This window comes from Anticarsia gemmatalis, chromosome 17 (assembly GCF_050436995.1).
Source record: "Anticarsia gemmatalis isolate Benzon Research Colony breed Stoneville strain chromosome 17, ilAntGemm2 primary, whole genome shotgun sequence".
Lineage (NCBI taxonomy): Eukaryota > Metazoa > Arthropoda > Insecta > Lepidoptera > Erebidae > Anticarsia > Anticarsia gemmatalis.
In genome coordinates this window covers 6,508,454-6,531,762 of record NC_134761.1, presented here as the reverse complement: position 1 = coordinate 6,531,762, position 23,309 = coordinate 6,508,454, and the positions used below count along the sequence as shown (strand labels likewise).

The 23,309-nt window shown below is 32.6% G+C and overlaps 3 protein-coding genes across 3 annotated transcripts in view; all 3 read left to right on the top strand.

Moving 5' to 3' along the window:
- Window positions 1–11,459: 11,459 nt before the first annotated feature.
- LOC142980286 (allergen Tha p 1-like) lies at window positions 11,460–15,258 on the top strand. The gene is made up of 3 exons (XM_076125656.1): window positions 11,460–11,619; window positions 12,173–12,359; window positions 14,682–15,258. Exons 1-3 carry the CDS (start codon window positions 11,557–11,559, stop codon window positions 14,885–14,887), a joined length of 456 nt encoding a protein of 151 aa, XP_075981771.1. The 5' UTR covers window positions 11,460–11,556; the 3' UTR covers window positions 14,888–15,258.
- Window positions 12,383–23,309, top strand: part of LOC142980285 (allergen Tha p 1-like) — a 33,082-nt gene continuing 22,155 nt past the window's right edge. The window contains exon 1 of the mRNA XM_076125654.1: window positions 12,383–13,145. Within this exon, the coding sequence (XP_075981769.1) occupies window positions 13,045–13,145 (101 nt within the window). The 5' untranslated portion in view covers window positions 12,383–13,044. The remainder of the gene's footprint in view (window positions 13,146–23,309) is intronic.
- Window positions 19,197–22,110, top strand: LOC142980289 (allergen Tha p 1-like). The gene is made up of 3 exons (XM_076125659.1): window positions 19,197–19,327; window positions 20,029–20,213; window positions 21,839–22,110. The coding sequence occupies exons 1-3, from the start codon at window positions 19,254–19,256 to the stop codon at window positions 22,024–22,026; spliced, it is 447 nt and encodes a 148-aa protein (XP_075981774.1). The 5' UTR covers window positions 19,197–19,253; the 3' UTR covers window positions 22,027–22,110.

Here is a 23,309-nt window from a genome sequence, read left to right as displayed (position 1 = left end):
ACGGTGTTATTAAAATACCGGTCAAGTTCAACACATAATTAAACGTTTGTGGTTTATTTATAACCTTCTATATTATTTTTTATCCTTATCAAGTTAGTGTCATATATGGCGAGGGCTAAAAGGGAGTCCCTTCAACAGGCTCTACATCACCACTCATTTCTGTGCCATAGAATAGTTGCATGGAGCATGCTATGAAAAGGATGGATATGTGTCTATGAGTTGTTGTAAGATTGATTTCTATTACTCTATTACTGATTATAATTATCTTTCTTAAATACTTGTATGGGTATATTTGAACTAGCATTAACCATTCAGTTTCGCATCCTATAGTAGATAGTGCAATAAAGGGGACTTTGACATTATTTCTTGTTGAATCGAGCTCCATCGTTATCTAACTTCCCTGCCTATTAATTTACTAATATTCAAGTGTACACATATCTCCTTCTCTTATACTTATATTCTTCGTAATATAAATAATATTTTAAAAATTAAGATGAACTATCGATCGCTGATTGTATAAACGAGTAGTACTTACGCTTCATATTACTAATTTTGTCTAGGGCGCCATCGAGCATAACAATGTTCTAACTTACATATTCTGAATTGCATTAAACATACGGTTATATCACTGCAATTTACATGAACTAAGACATCACATCAATCATTGCACCTAAATATCACATAATTTCTAATTTACTATTATGCAAACCAGGAATTGAATTCTAAATGATGTTTTGAACGACAGATGGCAGTTGCGCAAGCGCAGTTGGAATAATCGTCGCGTGCGCACCCTGTATCTGCCATTGTTTGCACGACCGACTTAATGATCAGTATATCGGAAACTTGGGATTAGTCATTCTATTATATTATTTATCTATGTTAGTATCAACTACAATGTTTCATAAAATAATGATTCAGTAATATAATATGTATGTGGCGCCTGTTTGCCGATATTTTAAATAAATAGAATAGAACGTCATTGCAGATACGGAAACATAGAGATATACAAATCAAAAAGCTTAGTACTTTCTTCAAAAGTTTTAATACAAATATAAAAGGTTTGCTTCTCGTGCGGAATTGTTATTTGACCTCTAAGACACCATCATAACAGTTTTACCATTGAACTATGGTAAGAAAATATGTAGATCATGCTACAAGGGTGATCGTCTGGTTACCAAGTGCAGATTTCAAACGTTACTATCGTCAGACAACATCATTATTTCACGCCGCTTGCCTTTAATCATCTAATCGCTTCACACTAATACACATAACTTAGTACATGTATACATAAAATGCGGCCTTGATCTCACTGTTGTTATGTGTGAAAAATAAAACTGAAAGCCCTAAACATATTTGGATTTGCTGGCATATTAACGTATTAATTCGACGCGTCTTCGAACGAAAATCTATATCTTAGTTTTCGTTTTATTTTCTTTATAATTTAATAAATGTATAATACTGTTCAATAATATATATATAAGTTGGTGCAAGTGCAACAAACCAAAAAGCATATTCAATGTCATGTATTTTCCAACTTAGGGACCTCCTGAGTGATATTTGTACATTATTAAATCAAGCAGATTAAACCGGCTATCGCAAGTTTTAGGCTGCTTTCATAAAATAAGCTTACTATATAGAAAAAGGATTTTCTTTATGGAGCTGGCCTTCCCTTTAATAAAGAAATACACCGACATTCGCAAGTGACACAGACTTCGTCGAATCTAGTCAATTAAACATACTCATATATCAAGCATTGTTTGTGTTTATGACTGGACTTTCCGTGCACTGTCGTCAGTGAAGCCACAGCCTAATACACGGTTTCATTTTCATGTACTAACGACCTCTACCGACAGTGGAAAAATACTAAACAAGCGTTGTAATCGATCGAACGCGATAAGAGTTTCTTGTAATTTTATAATCGCTTTTTATAGATGGCGTTGTTGTTAGCAGAAACAATTAAATTGTTTAATTAATTATAGCAAAACATACGTCTTGAATAAGCTTACTTGACAACAATGAACGCAAGTGTAAATGTGCTATGAGTCAATTTGTAGAATTAATTTCTTAGGGTTATAGGTGGATAAACAAGGCGCCAATTGTTTGTATTCTATCTCATAAATTTATATCAGATGGATAATTTATTTTTGGGTTTATCTATTTGGAAATTATTTCGGTGTTTAATTCATAATACATTCTTTTAAAGCCTAATTTACAATTCTATGGTTACTTTATTTAACCAATAACTATACCGTTTGACAGTCAGTCAATCTTATAACAGAAAAATTGTGCCCAAAAATAAAATCGTGTTTTTTGTTTTGTTATATTACAAAAAATCTTTATGAATTAAAACGGTTAAAGGAAACCCAATTTCCATTAAAAGTAGAATTAAATTTGTATTGCAAAACAAGTAGGTTTTAGCCAAATTAATTTACACATTGGGTATAAATGCACAATGCAACTTATATTTAAATCTATACTTAGAATCAGCGATTATCATAAACAAATTAACCGCAATCCAAAAATAGATCCACCACATTACCTACCGATGTTTTTTAGGAGTCCTATAATTAAGATTATTGCTTCGATAATAATATATTGCAAGAGATTAAAACAAAACACTGCACATTGTGGTTTTTATGAACATTGACGCACAAGGAGGCCGTGAACTTGATATTATGCAGATTAGTGGGGAGATCAAAGTCACGTATTTTCCTGACAGCCTCTTAGAAAATATTGATTTGTTATTAGGAATGGAATTGTACAATATATAAATTCGTCTACATTTAGGGACTAGAGCACCGAAGCTGTTCCATTCACATATGCAAGGTATGGTTCTTTTAGTGGCAACACTATAACACTCGCTTTTCCCTATTATATAAGGCGGGTGAAGGACTTTTCCCGTCATAAAAGCTACTAGCTAGCTGCATGTTGGGTTTAAAGAACTTCAAGAAATTGATGACCCTGTCTTAATCATTTTACTCGAACATTCATCGAGCATACAAAAACAGTATTCATATGGCTTTCGTAAAATGTGCAAACAGCTCAAAAACAATTTCAAAGTAAACTTCTACCTGAAAACGGTCAGTAAAAATAACTAACTCTCAGTCGAAAATGTGACAAAAATAAGCATGAAAAGTATACATTTTACAATATTAAGCATCATTATAAACCCCTTAAGTTACATGAACATTGTAAATGGGTCAGAACCTTCAGCGTCGGTTCAAATGACACGTTACGTAAACTGTATAATCATATCTAGGTAATTTACCGCAGTAAACCCATCTGAAATGATATTCGTCAACCGGCTATTATACGTGTCACCCGTCTGGTCATTTTGAATAAGTGCCGCTTGTGACAACTTGAATTTTTATAAGACTTGTACAAAATGTTTCATTATTTCCGTTCGTAAAGCTAGTTTATAGTTTTTAAATTGATGTATGTATAATGCTTTGATCTTCCCTCTACTCTTAGATAGGGGTCATAAGCTTTGATATTTTCCACAACTTGTAACTTTTAAGATTGGCGGTACATATTTTCAATTTGAGTATCTCGCTTCTTTTAGCACGTAGTTTATTTAAGATAGCTGACCCACACAACTTCGCTTGCGTCACCTAAGAGAATGGGTTTGTAACATTTTTCGTTGCTACTCCGCTCCTAATGACCGTAGCGTGATGTTATATAGCCTATAGCCTTCCTCGATAAATGGGCTATCTAACACTGAAAGAATTTTTCAAATCGGACCAGTAGTTCCTGAGATTAGCGCGTTCAAACAAACAAACAATCAAACAAACAAACAAACAAACTCTTCAGCTTTATTATATTAGTATAGATAGTATAGATTTAGATAGAAAACTTGTGTCGATATTATTTTTTATTCTACCATTATTTTATTTTCTGTAGGATTTTGAGGAAAACGAGATCAAGAACATAGCTTGCTGGAAATAGGAAAAATATACTCCTGTTAAATTAATATACTGTTCTAACGATTGGAGCCTTTCAAATTAAGCAAATGTTACATTAAATAATTATAATCAGGTAAAATATACTTAAACTAAGAATAACAGTACAATTCACAAACGTAAGTTGACGTAATGAATTCAAAAAAACAAAAGTAGCCGCCATTTTTTTCTTTTTCTTCCTTTACTTTTTCGGCAGCTTCACTTGATGTTGCCTGGTTGCCAACACTCCTTATAGAAATTACCATCTTGGAGCTGCTGCACACAACTTTTTATTACTATGTAAATTACACCACATTTTTAATGCGACATAGACGGTAAAAAGATCAAACAAACCACCTCCGTCACACACCTTTTTGTCTAACCACTACTTATTTGTCAGGAAATTCCAGTCTGTCATAACAAAAACTGCACAGGCTGAACCTAATTATGTAACTCAACAACAATTTATTCTTAATTAACTCTAATATTACACTAATCGTACCGAATTTCCGTTTTGTTATAACATAAAAAAACATTGTTTGCCAACTGAAAATGGTTTCGAAATAAAAACAAAATTACATGGGTCTGTCTTATCAAATTATTTTATATTTTGATTCTTCATTCGTCGTGGCTGGTAAGGTTTTGGAAGGAAGATTGAAAATAGCATTGAGATACTAAAACAACCTATTACCTAAACTAGCATTGAAGTATTCTACATCGACATGTTTATGTAAGAGCAGTGATGGAATATGGTTAGACAGAAAATATCGGTGATGCAAATAAACGGCCTGAAAAAGGATAAACCTAATCATTTTAAAATGGAAATAATTCAATAAATGGAAAAAAACAGGGCAAAATGCTGAACAAAATTCGTAAACAATATCGTAATTAATTCGGATACGCGTTCCGCTGCGTTGATTGTGATTTTGAATTTTAGTAAATTTAGGAATGTGGACGAATTATTAATTGCTTTAAAATGCTAAATTAAACAATTAAATATATTTTTTAAGCCTTAATGTGGACGATTAAGTGCCTTCATTATAAATTTCAGATTTACAGTAAACGATATAATTTAAAAACAACAATTTTGGGTACGAGTATTTGGCACCCTTAAAGCCTAGTCTATCACGTATCTCAATAGGTAACTATTTGAAAACTACGAGCTGTATAGTGTACATTGTTTTTTCCCCTCAGATTAAAGTTATTAACACGTTACGTCAAGACAGCAATCTACTAAATAGTGACCATCAATTTGAAATACACTAGTTTTCAACTGAGATATGTGATACGCAGACAGAGCTGAGCATCGATTAACATATTTTATAACTTACAAGTCTGTAATAGTCTACAACTCATTTACGAGGCAATTGTTTTCTTGTCAGTTTTTGCTCCCGATAAACTGGAAATACTAATTAAAAAGACACGTCAAACGTCCTTCCTTTACGTATGTAAAGTCATTCAAGTACTTACAGAATCTTACTCTAACCCTATCGTCCGTCCACCTCGAAACTTACACATTTGCAGTGCCTTAGGCCTCGCGACTTATGAATAAGTGGATAATCTATTTAATAAGTAAAGTGGTGGCAAATGTTTCACTATTCTAAATGATAATCTAAGAAGTGGAAAAACTTTGGGGAAGCCGTCTTTTAGTTGCTTTAAAAAATAGGCATCAGCAGCTTTATCTGCGGCCTTAAAACCTTATGCTTTTGTATTGTAAGTAGATAGTCGCCTCTTTCACAGCATAAACAGACACAAATTATTATGCATTTAGAAACAGACAGGTTTAGTTTAACATGTAAAATATTGGTAGTAATTAATTAATACAAGTTCACGACATTTATGAACAAAATATGTAAATATTATGCAAAAGTGTGATACATATTTTATAAGATTTCAAGTCTAAACTTCGGTAGGTTCATAGTAACTCAAGTTTGACTGGTTAATTTTTCAGGTGTGAGTAATTATTAACTTAGTTGCAGTCGACCGACTTACCTTAATGTATGTATGGAAAAGTTTGAAGATAAGGAAAAGTAACAAAAAGGGCACGTTATAGATATAGCTCATAACAAATTGATTAATGCATCAATATTTCAATGGATTAAAGCTTTGAAGATTGTTTTCAGAAAGCTTTTCAACTATAAGTCACGAGTCCTTTTCAGAAATATGGTTTTTAAGAGTTCTTTTTTATAGCTCAGGAATGTATGTTAGTAAGTCAAAATTAGGTAAACAAGTAGTACGAATTATTTAAGAGCTCCAAATTACAATGTTCAGTAATTGAATTAAACCCGATTTCTGAGGAGCATTTAACGGTAGTTTATCTATAGCGTTAAAACTCATATAAAAAAACGCTATTGAAAAGATAAACTACCGTTAAATGTACTCAGAAACCGGGTATTAATCAATTAAAGTGATGTGCGTTAAATCGCTGACAAGCTTTTCTCCAGCGAAGCTTTCCTTATCCTAACTTTATTGAGCAGATTTGCAGGTTATTTTCCGTCGGTACCTACTTAATGTCTGTGGTTAATTGCGGAACCAAACAAATTCAATCCGAACCTTGTGTAGATAATATATCAGTTGGCTAATGAGATTGCACTCGCGCATAATTATCTTAACATTTATAAGATTAGTATGAATGGATTATTTACAAAAATATTTTAAAACTGAAAAGGGACTTGCACATAAAATTTACCTGCTAAATTACCTGCTAATTATTTTGAAAATATTTTTTGATCTAACAAAATTATATTTTCAATTCAAATTCAAGATATAGTGACACGATAACATTACAAAATAAGATACTTCAGAGACCCACCATTAAGTAATTCCCCTTAATAAGTGTTTGTCGCATAAGTCAGTGGGTCGTGGGTCACATTGAAACGACAGCTGAATGCTGTAATGTTCAGTGGATGCAACATCCATGGACGTAGACAACGTTGAGCAATGTCTCTTTACCACCTCGTCTACTTATATTAGATGAATCATTGCTCCTTTATTATAAAGAACTTAGTGTCTTATGATATTGAATTTGCTATTAAAAGCAGGATAAAAGGATTTTTACTGTGTTACGCTAAAATTGTTTATTACAAAGGTACAACGAGTTTATAAAATACGACACTTATGTATATCATTGTGTCACTCCTAATTGATTCATAAATCGATTTCGTGTAATTAAAGACTACAGATTTGATGAGAATTTTGATAAACAATGTTATTATTAAAGTGATATTTTTAAAATCATGCGACCGATTTCATTTTTTATACTCGGGCACTGATGCTTAAAAATAGCTAGTCTGCGGTCAGCTGATAACAATAATTCAATTATCCTCCATTCACAATGCATCCGCTTAGTCTCAGATTTTTTTACTAAAATTGTAGTTTTCCTTAAACAGATATAAAAACTGTTTTACGTAAATAACTATAATTAGCATCCAAATTGCATTCAGTAACAAAAACTGTATATAATTATGCGCGAGTGCAATCTCATTAGCCAACTGATATATTATCTACACAAGGTTCGGATTGAATTTGTTTGGTTCCGCAATTAACCACAGACATTAAGTAGGTACCGACGGAAAATAACCTGCAAATCTGCTCAATAAAGTTAGGATAAGGAAAGCTTCGCTGGAGAAAAGCTTGTCAGCGATTTAACGCACATCACTTTAATTGATTAATACCCGGTTTCTGAGTACATTTAACGGTAGTTTATCTTTTCAATAGCGTTTTTTTATATGAGTTTTAACGCTATAGATAAACTACCGTTAAATGCTCCTCAGAAATCGGGTTTAATTCAATTACTGAACATTGTAATTTGGAGCTCTTAAATAATTCGTACTACTTGTTTACCTAATTTTGACTTACTAACATACATTCCTGAGCTATAAAAAAGAACTCTTAAAAACCATATTTCTGAAAAGGACTCGTGACTTATAGTTGAAAAGCTTTCTGAAAACAATCTTCAAAGCTTTAATCCATTGAAATATTGATGCATTAATCAATTTGTTATGAGCTATATCTATAACGTGCCCTTTTTGTTACTTTTCCTTATCTTCAAACTTTTCCATACATACATTAAGGTAAGTCGGTCGACTGCAACTAAGTTAATAATTACTCACACCTGAAAAATTAACCAGTCAAACTTGAGTTACTATGAACCTACCGAAGTTTAGACTTGAAATCTTATAAAATATGTATCACACTTTTGCATAATATTTACATATTTTGTTCATAAATGTCGTGAACTTGTATTAATTAATTACTACCAATATTTTACATGTTAAACTAAACCTGTCTGTTTCTAAATGCATAATAATTTGTGTCTGTTTATGCTGTGAAAGAGGCGACTATCTACTTACAATACAAAAGCATAAGGTTTTAAGGCCGCAGATAAAGCTGCTTTATAATAAAGGAGCAATGATTCATCTTATATAAGTAGACGAGGTGGTAAAGAGACATTGCTCAACGTTGTCTACGTCCATGGATGTTGCATCCACTGAACATTACAGCATTCAGCTGTCGTTTCAATGTGACCCACGACCCACTGACTTATGCGACAAACACTTATTAAGGGGAATTACTTAATGGTACTCTGAAGCGTCTTATTTTGAAATGTTATCGTGTCACTATATCTTAATTTTTAATTGAAAATATAATTTTGTTAGTTTAAAAAATGTTTTGAAAATAATTAGCAGGTAATTTTATATGCAAGTCCCTTTTCAGTTTTAAATTATTTTATTTATTTTTGTAAATAATCCATCCATACTAATCTTATAAATGTAAATATTACGTTCTTCTTCTTCGTAAAGCAGAACCAATTCGGATTACATTTTACAGGGTGATTACATCCCCAAGACGGACATGGGTTACTATTTTAGCATAAAATGGCTAGAGCTGTTGATATAATCATGAATGAGAAAATTATATACTGAGAGTTGTTTACTAAACCAGCGATCAAAAGAAAAACATTTCATATCGAAAATTCCGTATTACATGAACTGACTTCATCGTATCCAAGATATAGGTTTTTCCTGTCATGCTAGGCTGAACGTGTTGACGCAAAGTAATAAGGCTTAATGAAAAACTAATACTTTAATGAATCTTCTAAACAATGGATTCTTATTAAAAAGAAGTACTTCCTAGAATCTACCAGATCATAATCTGTGTACAATAATATCATAAACATGTTTTGTTTACTTTTACGAAACTGTACAGCGGAACGACTGTCGTTGTTATTGTTTTAAATTTTAGTAAATTTATTCAAAACCTTTTTACCAAAATTCTGGAAATAAATTTTAGGGTATATTTTTAATAAAACCCTCCGAATTTACATGGTGCTACAATATTATTTTTTTCGTTAAATGTACATCATTTTTCAGACAATTAAATTATTTTCTTGGACAATTGTTTTAACATAGATAAATGCAAACTTCCGACTGTTATTCTTAAGCTTTGACTTCATCTAGAGGTTTTAAAAGAATACATCCATATCTTATTAGTAATTGAAGCACAATTTACTCATTACTCAATAACGATGTATCGATGAACTAATCACGACACTCATTGAATAATCTAGTTCAGATTTGCTTATTTACGATCATTAGCATTGCAATAGATTGTTTTTGTATCTGTTCTACAAAATGTAACTGGCTGAATGTTATATTTATTGTACGAAACAATATCAAAAAGGTTTTTCTCAAATATAATTTTCTAATGGTCACTATAACCAATCATATCTTATTTTAACAAACTAGGACCATGTGATCGATTTAACTCTAATATAATTTTTCCAAAATTATTTATTTAGCCTGTTGGTAGCAGTCGTATATTACTCAATCGTGTAAATATTCTTTATTTCTAACAAATCATTAGATATCAGTGTGCATAGTTGATAAAGCTGAAATATAATTTTTTTACTAAAACTAAAGTAATATTTTCGGTGATGCAGATAAATATCCGTAAATGAATATCGAAGTACTTATATTATTTTGTTGTGAACACTAAGCAATGTTTAAGACATATTAATATGGACTTTAGTCTAGTGCCCGCTTTTTTGTGCACCGATGCATCGTCTACACCAAAATCAATACAAAGATTCTAGTTCCTAGAAATAGTGACCATAACAAGCTGGTTTTTTAACTGTACACTTTACTGTAGTGCATTTTTTATGACCTATATTATGAACAGGTATTCAAGACTAATCTTGTACGTAGAAGTAATTTAATATTGTCGTTAAGAATGTATCTATTATTAAAATAATTACTTCCAAGACGTTTTAGTGTTTACCTGAATCGTTGTATTATATTCATTTGATATAAAAATATGAGGTGTTGTACAATGCACGTAGTTTCAAGGATAAGTACAGTCATAGACGAGTAACCCTGCGAGTGTTTCCCCTTAATATAGTTTTTATATACAGTGTGCTCATAAAAATTGTTATTGTTTTCAGTTGACTTTGTTAATTGTCTAACTTATTATCACATCTCCATTATTATGTCAAAGGCCTTTGGGCGGCTTGAACAACTTTGACATTAGGTTGACCACTAACCATACGACAAGAAGAAGATCATCTTTAGTATTAACATTTTTAGACACAGCCAAAACCCAGCCCGACCATTGTCTCAATAGTAGTCTGATACAACAAACGTAATAGAAGCTTAAAAAATAACGCCGAAGTCGGTTTAGTAAAGGGTGTAAATTATTAACCACATTTCTTGGAATTCAGTAGCGCGTTTCTCTACCACTATCGACTATTGACAGCCGACAGCTATATGAACATCCGATAAACATTTTTTTCAATACATTCTGTACAACTGTTATAAGCATTCTCATTAAGCTATATTGTCATGTCAAGTGGAACTCGAAAACGTTATCATTTTTATAACTTTATGCCAAATTATATCTAAGTTCTGAGGAATTCATATCGTCTTCTAAAACACTATTACTTCACCCTTTCGCAATATCTTTCCTGAATGATCGTATGACAGTCATAACTATTTCTCATCAGTTAAGCATCATTATTCACTAATTACAAAGCAAGCCACATAATAGAAAATGCAACCAGATACATGTGCAAAATACTACAAATGCATTCTGAATGCAATTAATTAAGAAAATTGAGAGTCTTTGTGCGTTACCGATAGTTAGTATGAATGAGTAAATATTTCCTTTTATGTGAACTAGTTAGAAGTAACAACTATTGAAATATTTGATCAAATGGAAATTTTGTCACCAATAGATTGGTAAAGCCTGAGCCGTCGATACTTTTTCCTTGTATTAGCTTTATTGAATTAGGTCTTGAGAACTTAGCTGTAAAAGCTCATAGAGAAAATTAGTTAAATAATAGTTGCACCTGCAGACATAGCAGCATATGATGTTCTGCAGTCTTTTAGGTTTCTGCTACCTTATTAAAAGAAGCTATCACACTATTATCAAAATATCTAATATATCAGAGAATATATCAAAAGTCCGTTCAAGTAGCATGAGCATAAAAACACAATTAATTTTAACAACAGCCTGTACATCAAGTGCGCGGGTTATGCATCGAAGACAGATAAAATAATGAACCAACCAGGGGCAAATTAGATGTTTGAGGCACTCCGGCGTCCACTATATATAGTGGCATATGATTACGACCGACATCATAACTCACTGTGAGCTGCAACTGATTACTGTACCCAAACAAACGGTAGGTCGCACTTGTATACTTAATTCTAATATTTAATTTAATTATTTTAATTTTTAAGACTTAAATTCAGTGTATTTTGGAAAATAAGGTTCTAAGTACATTTTGTGTTCATGTTAAAGTTGGTTTTTTGATTCGTTTTTTTTTATATTTTAGTACAATTTGGGCCCTTCAGTGTCATATTATTATGTATGTAGTTTTTAATCATAGTGTATAGCAAGACATCCTGTGCGCAGTGATGTGACGCTAAGATTAAATAAAAGCAATCTCTGTATTTCAGTGAAATATCGATTTGAGGGAGAAAAAATCATTTTGCCTAGTTATTTCACGATAAAACTTTTCCGTCATGGGGTAAACTTATGTTCTTAATTTATTTAATGGAAAACCTAGTTCAACTTGAAAATGTTAGGGTACCGTGTTTTTTTTTAACCGGCATGATCTCCAATGTGAAACTATGGAAAAGATGACAAAATATCCTCTCACCATGGACAACTCGGCCATAAATCTAATAAAATGAACCCTATCGCATATTGAAAATAACCATTACATATTTCAGAGAACAATGAAGTTCGTCATAGTGTTGTGTTGCGTCGCTGTGGCGGTCCTCGCCGATGAAAAGTACACCAGCAAGTACGACGATGTCAACGTGGATGAAGTATTAGAAAACCCGAGACTTCTAAAGGGCTACGTCGACTGCGTCATGGAGAGGGGAAAGTGCACTTCCGAAGGAAAGGAATTGAGAGGTGAGGATTCCATTTTTCTTCTATTTCTTTACCCATCCCAATACAGAATACATAAGCAGCACGATTTTATACAGTCGGTACTGTAAATTTTACATGTCAATCTCTAGAGATTGACATGTAAAATGTATTAAAAATTAGCTCCTAAAGCATTCGCTACATCGCTCGTCAGATTTTTATACGAAATGTCTCCATAACAAGCCGGCTGTCGATAATGGAAGAGAATCGCGCTACGGTAGTGACGATTCAGTATAGTTATGTGTCAGTTACCAACAAGTGGTCACCATCAATTAATGCTTATTCCAGTGATCGCTTAAGTTGGTATCGCTTAAGGCTGTAAATCGTTTTTAGTTTTTTTTTGGTGTATCTGTAATGATATTTACAATTTCTTGGTGAACATTGCAATAATTTATAATATAACCTATCGAATCACTAATATCGATATTTACTTATCTTTAGTGTAAAGGGAGATTAGGTTGTCGATTTAGTAAAATAACGGTTGAGGATTGTGCATTGCTTCTTTAACTTTTAGAAAGCTTGGCATGATATAGTTTATTGGTGTTACATAAAACACAGACGGACACATTTTAACGGGCTTAAACTCTCAACCTTAGTATCTCTGTAAGTGTTAGCCCGTAATAGCCTGGACTTGGGGGACTTCTATAGCCAACTATCTAACTTAGCAAATATGAGAACGTACTTTAAGAAGTTTAATGTACACAATAATGTATTCCGCATTTTGTTTACGGAGTATTTGACACTATGTTGCTTTAAACTTCTAACAAACAAATTAACTAGTTATCAGATAAATCCAGTTTCTACTTTCAATTTAATTCAATGAACACGACCCATGGTCAGTACTAATTAGTGTTTGTTAAGATTACTCGTTTGTACACAAATATTCAGATCAAGATTGTAAACTATATTTCTAGTTCAATCTTGTTGTAATTTCAAATAAATTTTGCAAAAATTTTGATTGTGCATTGATAGCCAAGTATTCGCCTCCCACGCAAATGATCAACGATTTAAAAACTAACACACCAATGACTTTTATGAATAAAATAAAACAATTATAGTATCAGTTTAGGATAATCTTACGAGAAAATCTGGCTTGTCTTTATATATACAATTATTGAAAAACTCCTAGTCCCTAATCCGCAATTTGGCAGTGTGGAAAGCTCAAACATTGGGACTGGGCTAAATTTAAATAGTTAAGCATTGCATAGCATAGCATTGAATTATACAAATGAAATCCATGGTCTTGCTAGTATCTATTGATAGTCATAATATTTAGTAACGTAAAAAAACGTATCTGCAGATTTAACTTTAAGTAAAATTTATTGTCATTTCGTAAGGATCGTTTATTTATTATCTCCTTCAATACAAAGATAATTTAAATGCCAGAAGTTGTTACGTTAGCGTTTATATTTATCTTAAATTGCGAGTACAAACCAAATAAATCACAATTCAAATGTCAATTACTCTCAGACAGTGCTTAGCAAATATAGTGAGAAAATAGTTGCATTGTCAAATACGACGAGAATAGCTATTACTCGCTAAAGATTCTTACAGTTAAATACAATATAATAATCATAAGTCAGACTACTACAAATACGTGGGAGTAAATTGTCATCCATTTCTTTTGTTTAAACCATGACTCATGACCCGTTGCTGGTCAAGGGTCTCCTCCCAAATGCAGAAGGGGTTAGGCCATGAGTTCACCACATTGGCCAAGTGGGGAATTTGCATGCCCTCAGGAAATGTAAATTCGACGAATTTTACGAACAAAAAACAATTCGTATTACAAAATTACAAATTATGTACTTAGCCAAAATTAGCAGGAGAACCGAAATTATTTTCAAAATTACGCTCGAAACCAATTGTTTGTCCACTTGATAGTTGTCAATAAAAAACTCAAATTGTTTGACGAGACAAAAACATACACCTGTCAACAAAACATAAGCGGAAAAGTTACAAGTAGTTTGAAAGCAAGTCACGTTATCTAAACGTCAATGATGAGTCGAGGAAAATTGTGTATTACTTTTATAACTGCTGTATCTACTGTACAAAAGTTTTAGTTTTAAGTTTAAATTTGTATGAAATTTAAAGTGACTAACAAAAATAGTGGCGAATTTTATCATGTAACTGGCTCCCTCGGTTATTGCTCGGATTTAACTTATTTGTTTGCATACATACTCTTGATGTGATACTTCTTCAAAGTTGGAAAAAAAAGAAGAATTTTAAGAAGAAAGACTATTGTGTCGATAATCGGAAGAAAGGGAAAAAAGTCCTATCCATACTCAACCAACCTTGTGTTTTTTGCAGATCACATGAAGGACGCCATTGCAACCGGCTGCAGCAAATGCACAGAAGCTCAAGAGAAGGGAGCCACTAAGGTCATCGACCACTTGATCAAGAACGAGCCGGCCATCTGGCGCGAACTCTGCGCTAAGTACGACCCTGAGGGCAAGTGGAGGAAGAAGTACGAGGACCGCGCCAGAGCCAACGGCATTGTGATCCCTGAGGAATAAAATAATGACGGCATACTGTATATTCGCCGCTTTGGAGATGACGCTTGACTCTTAGTACTCTCTCTCATACTCAGTACTACTTTATTTGCCAACATTGTATATAGAAACTGAATTTTTTATTGCTCCAAAATCATCTAATGGACTCTCTAAATTCCAAGCGGCCTTGTACGTACCCAGCTCAATTTTTTTACTCAAACTTTTTTTACTTCTTTTATTTGACTCAAAATAAATAATTTTGATACTTTCAATTTTGTTATTTTTTGTATTGTTGCTCATTTTGATATTAAAGCTCCTTTGTGATATTTATGTTAAATTGTATTCCTTTTTGTAAATTGTATTTTTGTATTGATATAATAAACCAAAGAAATGTATGGATTGTTTCATTGTTAAATAAGAAGCTTAGAATTTACATGATAATGTACGAATTGAATTTTTACGATTATGACATACTTATCACCAAAGCAAAACTTAATAGACCAGTTATACCATTTAGATAAACAGTTACTGAAATCGCCATTCAGACGAGGTGACTATCAAATCACTGTCGATAGTCTTTGAATCCGTGGAAAATCTATCAATACTTTAGGAGTATAATGTAAAAAATGCAAGTTTAATAATGAAGTATCATTCTAGTAATGCAAAGGTTCAATCAATTCAAGCACCAATAAGACATAAAATAATCATTTCCCAACAGCTATAAAGATGTGGCGATCATCAATATTTGCGATTCATAGGCATTAGACGGTCAAAATGTAAGGTGAATTAAGAGCTGGTTAAAACAAACTTAAGATCCTCATGAACAATTTATAAGATTATAGTTAGTAGTTAGTAACAAGTTTTGTTACATAATAAGGTGTGACCTGCACCAGATAATTACACAGAGTGAGAGAATGTGACATGTTAATGTGCGGGAATACCAGCTCAAAGATAATTGTATGATCAATTACATCGTTTCATAGCCGGACCTAACTTGGACATTGTTGTGTTTAGACTTTTATAAAACTAAAAACTGGTTCTTTTATCTGTTTCAATCTGTAGAACAAAAAGGTACAGGTTATCGGTTTGCCTAAACTAATGAGAAAATGCTATTAAAATAAAATAAATACCTATAATCATCCAATATGTTCATATTCTCTTCTGTAATAACATAATGTCCGTCTTCTAGACTATTTGCTATGTTTCGAAAAAAAAAACTGAAATGCGTGACTGGGCCTGTGTGTTATGAATTTTGTATGACAATTGGTTGAGCGCCCTCTAGTTGGCGTCGTAGCAACTATTTTTATGGTGCATTTTAAATGTCAAACTCTTGATACTCGAAAGTAATAACTGTACAGAAGACCGTTAGTTTATAGGACAGCAGTAACATTGACATATGGCAGATAAGCCTAGGGCCACAGCCCAATGCAAACCTCAGAGATCTTGTAGTAATGGACAAAGCTGCAACGACCTCACGTAGTTACCACTGCTTTAATCTGGACACCTAGAAGTAGTAAGTTCGAAGTTTTAAGTAGTGGCTATTAGCAAAATACTTGATCGACACTTAATTTTAAGTAAAGTTCAAAGATAAGTCTATCGCTAGAACAAACGTCAAAGTCATAATGACAGCGTGAGACAAAAGTGTACCTAAAAATTGGGTATCGTTCACCGCAATTAAAGTATTGCAAAATTAAAGAGGTAGGTATACATATTAGGAATGCCTTTGCAAGTAACTATGCCGTTTAACAGAATGTAACAATAAGTTTTACTTCAACAGCAATTCTCACCTGAGTGTTTGTTTTGATTAACTTTACAGGCACAACAACCTTCTAACTAGGCTGTACAATACTCGCTTCACAATACACTACACAAGATTTGCTATTGACAAGTTCTTTAAAAAAGTAATCATAAAATTTCATGTATTTAAAAAAATGTCGATACAGGTGTCGAATTTCCACGCATCTTGACATTTCCGTACATACGACATCAACGCGCTCTTGATTTTGTTGCTATGTTATTTTTCGCAGGCGTCGAACATTATTTTCTCTTCTCCATTAGATTTTTTGTCTGCTTTAAGTTATAGGTACTTATATTCACAAATACAGAGAAATAAACGGAATATCAACATTTGAAATTCTTATATCATGGATCAAAAGATATTCCTAATATATGATTTTTATAAAAAACATTGATATCGAGCTGATTGGCATATTTTAACCTTTTCCAGTGTTTGTAGTGATGATATTTTACAAGAGTACAGAAAGTTCCAACGGTATTATAAGATAAAGATAGAAAATATACGTTACATGTTCGTAAGCGTATGTATGTTGCTTTCACAAAAGTGTAGGCACACAAAATTGTTTTAACATATTCTTTTGGCTGAATACTCAAACAACACTCAATTTTAAGTGATGCTCAAACTGTAACTTAAAATTGAGTATCGTTTGAGTTTTCGATGACCTATATATTCAAGTTACAAAATTTTGTAAATAAACCTTTCGCAGTAAGCAATTTAATATCTTACAATCGGGTTTAAACAACATACAAGTACTCTTCGATTAGTAACACTTAACTACGGAAGACCGAGTATGTCTGTAGTTATATCTTCCTAATAAATCTATGCAACGTGGAAGTGATTAGTGATTACTAATACTAATCACGTTTGTCATCGTTATGGTGACAATAAAGACATTACAATAACATTTAATGAGAGTAATCTGCAACAAAGTCGTGATGCGACATAAATTACTACACTGTCATATTCATATACCTACTTACGACGACTTTTATACTTCTGTATATATTAGGTCAGGGAAAAAGTCTTTTCGCATGAACTTGTAATAAAATCTTTTTTCTACACGAAAAAGCTCGATATTTGGGTACCTCACGAGCTCTCTGAAAGAAACCTAATGAACAGTGTACTCATTTGTGATTCTTGAAGCCAAAGAGATTTTATTACAAGTTCATACATACTATAATGTGAAAAGACTTTTTCCCCGACCTAATATATGAAAGTTATACATCGTATATATGTTCAATAATATAATAATACCTACCTGTATATCACACAAATAATTGTACAATGGCTTTTTAAATGCTATAAGCAAGAGTATGAGGACAGTTTTACTAATTGTCAAATATTAGGCACCATTTCACCAAAAAATACTATCATGAATTCGAAAATCCTCGGGATCGTACGACAGGTTTCATAGACATTAGTGCCTTAATTTCTATTGTAGCTATATGTTATTGAACGTGGTTGATATCTGTACCAAATTAGATATTTCTTAGATACTACTACATATTCGTCGGGATCTCATAGAAGATTGGCTCGAAAACTAGTTTAAATAAAATCGGAAACTCAATCTATCGCACATTGTGTAACGTAAATATTACAATGTGGTTAATTTATTGAGTTTTAGAGCTGGCACAAACAAATCGATGGCGTTTATTGTTTAAGAAGAGAATAGGTATTATATGACAACTATTCTTCGAAATTTTGTGACACCCATTATTATAATCCATACTAATCCATACTAATATTATAAATGCGAAAGTAACTCTGTCTGTCTGTCTGCTACTCAATCACGCCTAAACTACTGAACCAATTTGCATGAAATTTGGTATGGAGATATTTTGATACCCGAGAAAGGACATAGGCTACTTTTTACCCCGGGAAAATGACGCATTTCCCGGGAAAATTCAGGCGACCGTAGTCGCTAATTATAATGACATTGAATTAACAAAATTCCGTTGTCATGGCAACTGTTTTAATGGCGGATATGCCTTAGCGCGACTTCGTTATATTAAGAGATATTAATAATTTTGAGAATATTTTTTGTGAAAAAAGAAGCATATTTTATATCATCACGCTACGACCAATAGGAGCAGAGTAAGAGTAAAAAGTGTTACAAAAACGTGGAAAATTCTGACCGATTCTCTCTAAAGTGACGCAAGCGAAGTTGCGCGGGTCAGCTAGTTGTTTATATCTGGGGGCACGGAAGTGCCCCCGCAAGTCGAGCAAAAAAAAGCGGCACGGCCGTACCATCCTTTTCTCGAAGCAATTCGGGCTATTTTCGACCCCCCTATAATGTCGTTGTGGATTTATGCTTAATCGCTAAGCAATTAAACCACTAACACCTATATTAGAAAAATATCTGAGACAAATATACGAAACATGTGAAGTATTTCATCGTGGTCACTTGCAAAGGTAATAAAGAAACGCGTGATTTCCCTTTAACGACGCAATTAGGCATCTCTATACCTATGGTTTTTTCATCTCCAACGTGAAGTAATAATGAGAACAATTACTCCGGGGTCGCGGGTACTTTACATAATTGTCACAACAATAGCTACGCCTTTCCGTATAAACTGTATATCAATGGTATAAATGAAATCAATTTACTTTGAATCATCAGTGTCTTTGGATTTGCCATTGATCATTCGCTGTGGTTCAGTTATCAGGTAATTTTTATATTCAATTTTATTGATGGAAGAAAAAAATTGCACATTTTAGTAGTAAGTCGATTGAAACATTCTGATGAAAGACAGGCGTGGATAATCTTTGAAAAATCGTATAATTTCCTTTGCTCCCCAATGTCCAATACAATTTGAAAAATAATAAATTTATGAGATAAAGTTTATATCGTATTAACAGACGTAGATTTATTGCACGTTTTGATTGTCAGTATTGCACCTGAACTTGACATTTTAACCTCAAAATTAATTGCTTTAACACGTCTCCTTCATCACTCCCATTGTTCTAAAACACATTGTCTTTTTAACACTCACGTATATGATTGTCCATTTTAATTTCTATTCTGAATCTGTGAATCTCATTTGATAAGAATTATAAAAAAATTTATTCCACATGACCTCCAAAAAGCCAATTAAGCTTTGACAAAAAAGCTAATCTGAAAATATAATTAGGCATCTTAAAGATAAGCTTCTTAGTTCTTATACAAAGCACCTAGATGTCATTTTTCAACTCCTTATCTGAACTATAAAATATCCTGTTTTAATGTGTCTATTATGTGACGTGAAATTAAGGACTATTAAAAGTAAGTAGCGGAGAAAAATACACTCATTATTCGTCCAGCATTCAGTCAACTTAGAAGTGACATTAGTGCACTTTTGTCTTTTTTTTTAATTCAAAATCTTTGCAGAATGAATTCCGTCGTGTTTGTTGCTGTTGTGGCTCTGGCCAGTTTCGCCGCGGCTGAAACGTACACAGACCGATATGACAATATCAACGTGGAAGAGATCTTGGAGAATAGAAAACTGTTGGTGCCGTACGTCAAGTGCACACTTGAGCAGGGCAGGTGCACTCCTGAAGGAAAGGAACTCAAAAGTAAGATATTCTTTCATGTTCACAATTGTCACACTCATTTGAGCTTCACTTGATACTTCACAGATATATAGTATCTGTTCCTGATGTCACCCGCAAAAAAAGTAGATATTACTTAAACTAAATTTATTCAGGGTCAATACTGTTTCAGTTAAATTCTAAACTTGAGTTTAAAAGGCTCGCACTCAGTAGGGAGGAGTAAAAATTGATGTTTTACACTTTCGCCTAAATCACATGTTAAACAGACATGATTTCTCTGAAATAATTAAGCAATAGTAAAAAAATAAATATTAAATAGGAAGCATAAACATATTGAAGGTACTTAGTGATTAATAATAATAATAATAATAATGCCTATTATTAGAAGAAAGTAGAGCCGTTAAATAAAGAAATATGGGTTCTTTCGGGTTTTTTAACACCATTGCGTTAATTCTTAAGTTCATACTGACTAAAATGTTTACACTACATTGATGATTCATTGATTTCTTGTCAAACTTTTTGCATGACGTAAAATGAATCAGTTCTACGAAGTGTATAAATCTGTTATGATAACAAACAATCATATAAATCAATACGTACTCGTTACTTAGAATAATATGCGGAAAGATACTAGACCACCCACCTACGTATTGAAACAATAATAATCAGTGGTTATCTGTTATCAATATTTCCATAACGCCTTCCATGTATGTTACGCAATTTTAATAAATTAATGTTTGACGTAATCTTACAAAGGTGATGATTTTTTTAGACGAGTTAACTTACAGTTCTTAGATTGTCTGTCTTTTACTTTTATCAAACCTAGACATTTTTTATAGCATAGATACGATTTCACCAATAGAGACATGATTATTTATTTATAAATTGAGAACCTCCCTTTATTATTATAATCCACTCGCAGTTGTTTCAGATTAATTTGAACTTTTTGCACATAAAGTTAATAAAATCCTTTAGGTAGAGTAGGAGTTGTCGCTAATAGTCATCTGTTAAAAAACTGTCAACCACTGACAATTTTCTTTCTTCGATGTTTTCCTTCATCATAATGACTAGTGACAATAAATTACTAATACCTACACACGTTACTCAAAACCTTGAACTTGTACCTCACTGGACAGTACTTATGCTAACATTATGATAAAGTGTTTTTTTTTTCTTTCTTTTATGACATCACCTTTACTCATAGATGTCTAAAAACATCCAGGTTTCGCTGTTTACATTATTATGTAATAGGGATAAATATTTAATTTAATTTATTTTATTTAAACTTCTTGTACAAAATTTGTATAAAGGCGGACTTAATGCCAAAAGCATTTTCTGCCAGTCTACCTTGGGGTGATGCAGAGATTAAAGGAATAGTTGTTTAAATAATAAAGGAGGAAAATCAAGTTGAGAAAAATGTTTAAAAATAAATAACATTGTGGTCATGTGAATGTACATATAGGTATATTAGGTACAGACTCACTGTTGCCAAATATCGGGCACGTAACCGAACTCTAGGCTACTTTATGGAACAGTTATATTTATATATTTTAATGAACCCTATGCCAATGCCTTCTGACGAATAGTTGTATAGACTATAAAATACACTAGAAATGCAAGTTTTTAATAAAACATGTTTTCTTTTCTAGCTCACATCAAAGATGCTATGCAGAATGGGTGCTCGAAATGCACAGACAAACAAAAGATCGGAGCCAGGAAAGTCGTCAAGCACTTGAAAGAAAAGGAACCCGAATTTTACAAGCAGCTCATCTCTAAGTACGACCCTGAAGATCAATACAAAGAGACCTACGAAGCCTTCCTCGCCGCTGAAAACTAAAGTTACTTCTTATTAATATTTCAATGCGGAATTCTTCTCATTGGCTATAATTTCTTGTAATAAATTATGTGATTACTTTTTCTACTTGTTATTTTTTTTAAGTAATTGATTGGTTTGAACAAAGGTCTCTACAATGTCTCTACATAAATTATTTCTATGACAAGAAGAAATTCCTTCTGGAGAAAGAAAAAAATAAAGAATATATGATTTATATGAACTTGTTACCAAACTGAGAGCAAGTCTTTTATCAACATAACTAAAACGCAAAATCAGAGTACGCCCATATTATTTTTTGTACTAAGCCCGAAATCCCTATTTGCATCAGCAAGGATCACCTACAAAGTTAATTCAGAAAACAGAGTTTAAAGAACGATAACCATCCCTACTTCATGAAAAACAATGATGGTCCGTCAAATTAACTTTATAGTTTACTGCCATTAAAATCTAAACAATACATGTTGAGATAACTTTACAATTATTCCACAACATCATAATATTCATTTCGATACATACGAGTGCGTCAATCGTTCCCGTACTGCGTCATTATCACGAACAAAAAAACTGGCTACAAACTGGCCCCACGTATGTTTTTTTCACCCTGTATAAAATTAATGATTGCTCATCGAATCGATTCGACAGCCGCTTTGATGTTAGAAGTTAACTTGTGTTTTGATGACTATTAAAATTTAACGACTAGCAGAAACTATTGGGTCTAAATGATACTGCGTTTTGCTATTCTGATACCCGTAATACTTTTAAGCTCTTAGCATGTTATACGTGTATTGATTGATACACATATTATATGTAACTCCACCCTAGAGCTACTTCTAATTTTAAGAGTTGTCAAACGATATTTATTAAAAAAAAAACTTTATAACCATTTTCCAAAGAGGGTTGACGTCAGACTGGCGGCCGACAATAAAAGCATCAGCCAAATCTTTTGACAACATGAAAATATGAAAATATGCTGTACCCACTTAACTTGGAATAAGGACAAAACGAAGATTTTTTTGTAGAAATTATTATAATTAATCTTTAACTCAACCGATGCAAGACATTCCTCGCTCTATGCTCTTTAGACTATAAAGTTTGTATATCATACATTACATGACCGTTAAGTAATCAGTTTTGTTTTATGACACAGCTACGTGATATAACTTTGTCACCTAAATGACAATATAGTGTTACTGTATCATTAATCTTAGTCAACAAAGGCAAAGCATTTAACTCAGGAAGGCTGTCTGTCATATAATTCAACATTGACGACGTAGAAGTAATTTGTC

Excerpts from the sequence above, each read along its gene's own strand:
- LOC142980286 (XM_076125656.1), top strand. The coding sequence starts at position 11,557 with ATGATTACGACCGACATCATAACTCACTGTGAGCTGCAACTGATTACT. Across the intron at positions 11,620-12,172 it reads TTACTGTACCCAAACAAACG|AGAACAATGAAGTTCGTCAT; the intron begins GTAGGTCGCACT and ends TACATATTTCAG. Across the intron at positions 12,360-14,681 it reads CGAAGGAAAGGAATTGAGAG|ATCACATGAAGGACGCCATT; the intron begins GTGAGGATTCCA and ends TGTTTTTTGCAG.
- LOC142980289 (XM_076125659.1), top strand. The coding sequence starts at position 19,254 with ATGAAATCAATTTACTTTGAATCATCAGTGTCTTTGGATTTGCCATTG. Across the intron at positions 19,328-20,028 it reads CGCTGTGGTTCAGTTATCAG|AATGAATTCCGTCGTGTTTG; the intron begins GTAATTTTTATA and ends AAATCTTTGCAG. Across the intron at positions 20,214-21,838 it reads TGAAGGAAAGGAACTCAAAA|CTCACATCAAAGATGCTATG; the intron begins GTAAGATATTCT and ends TTTCTTTTCTAG.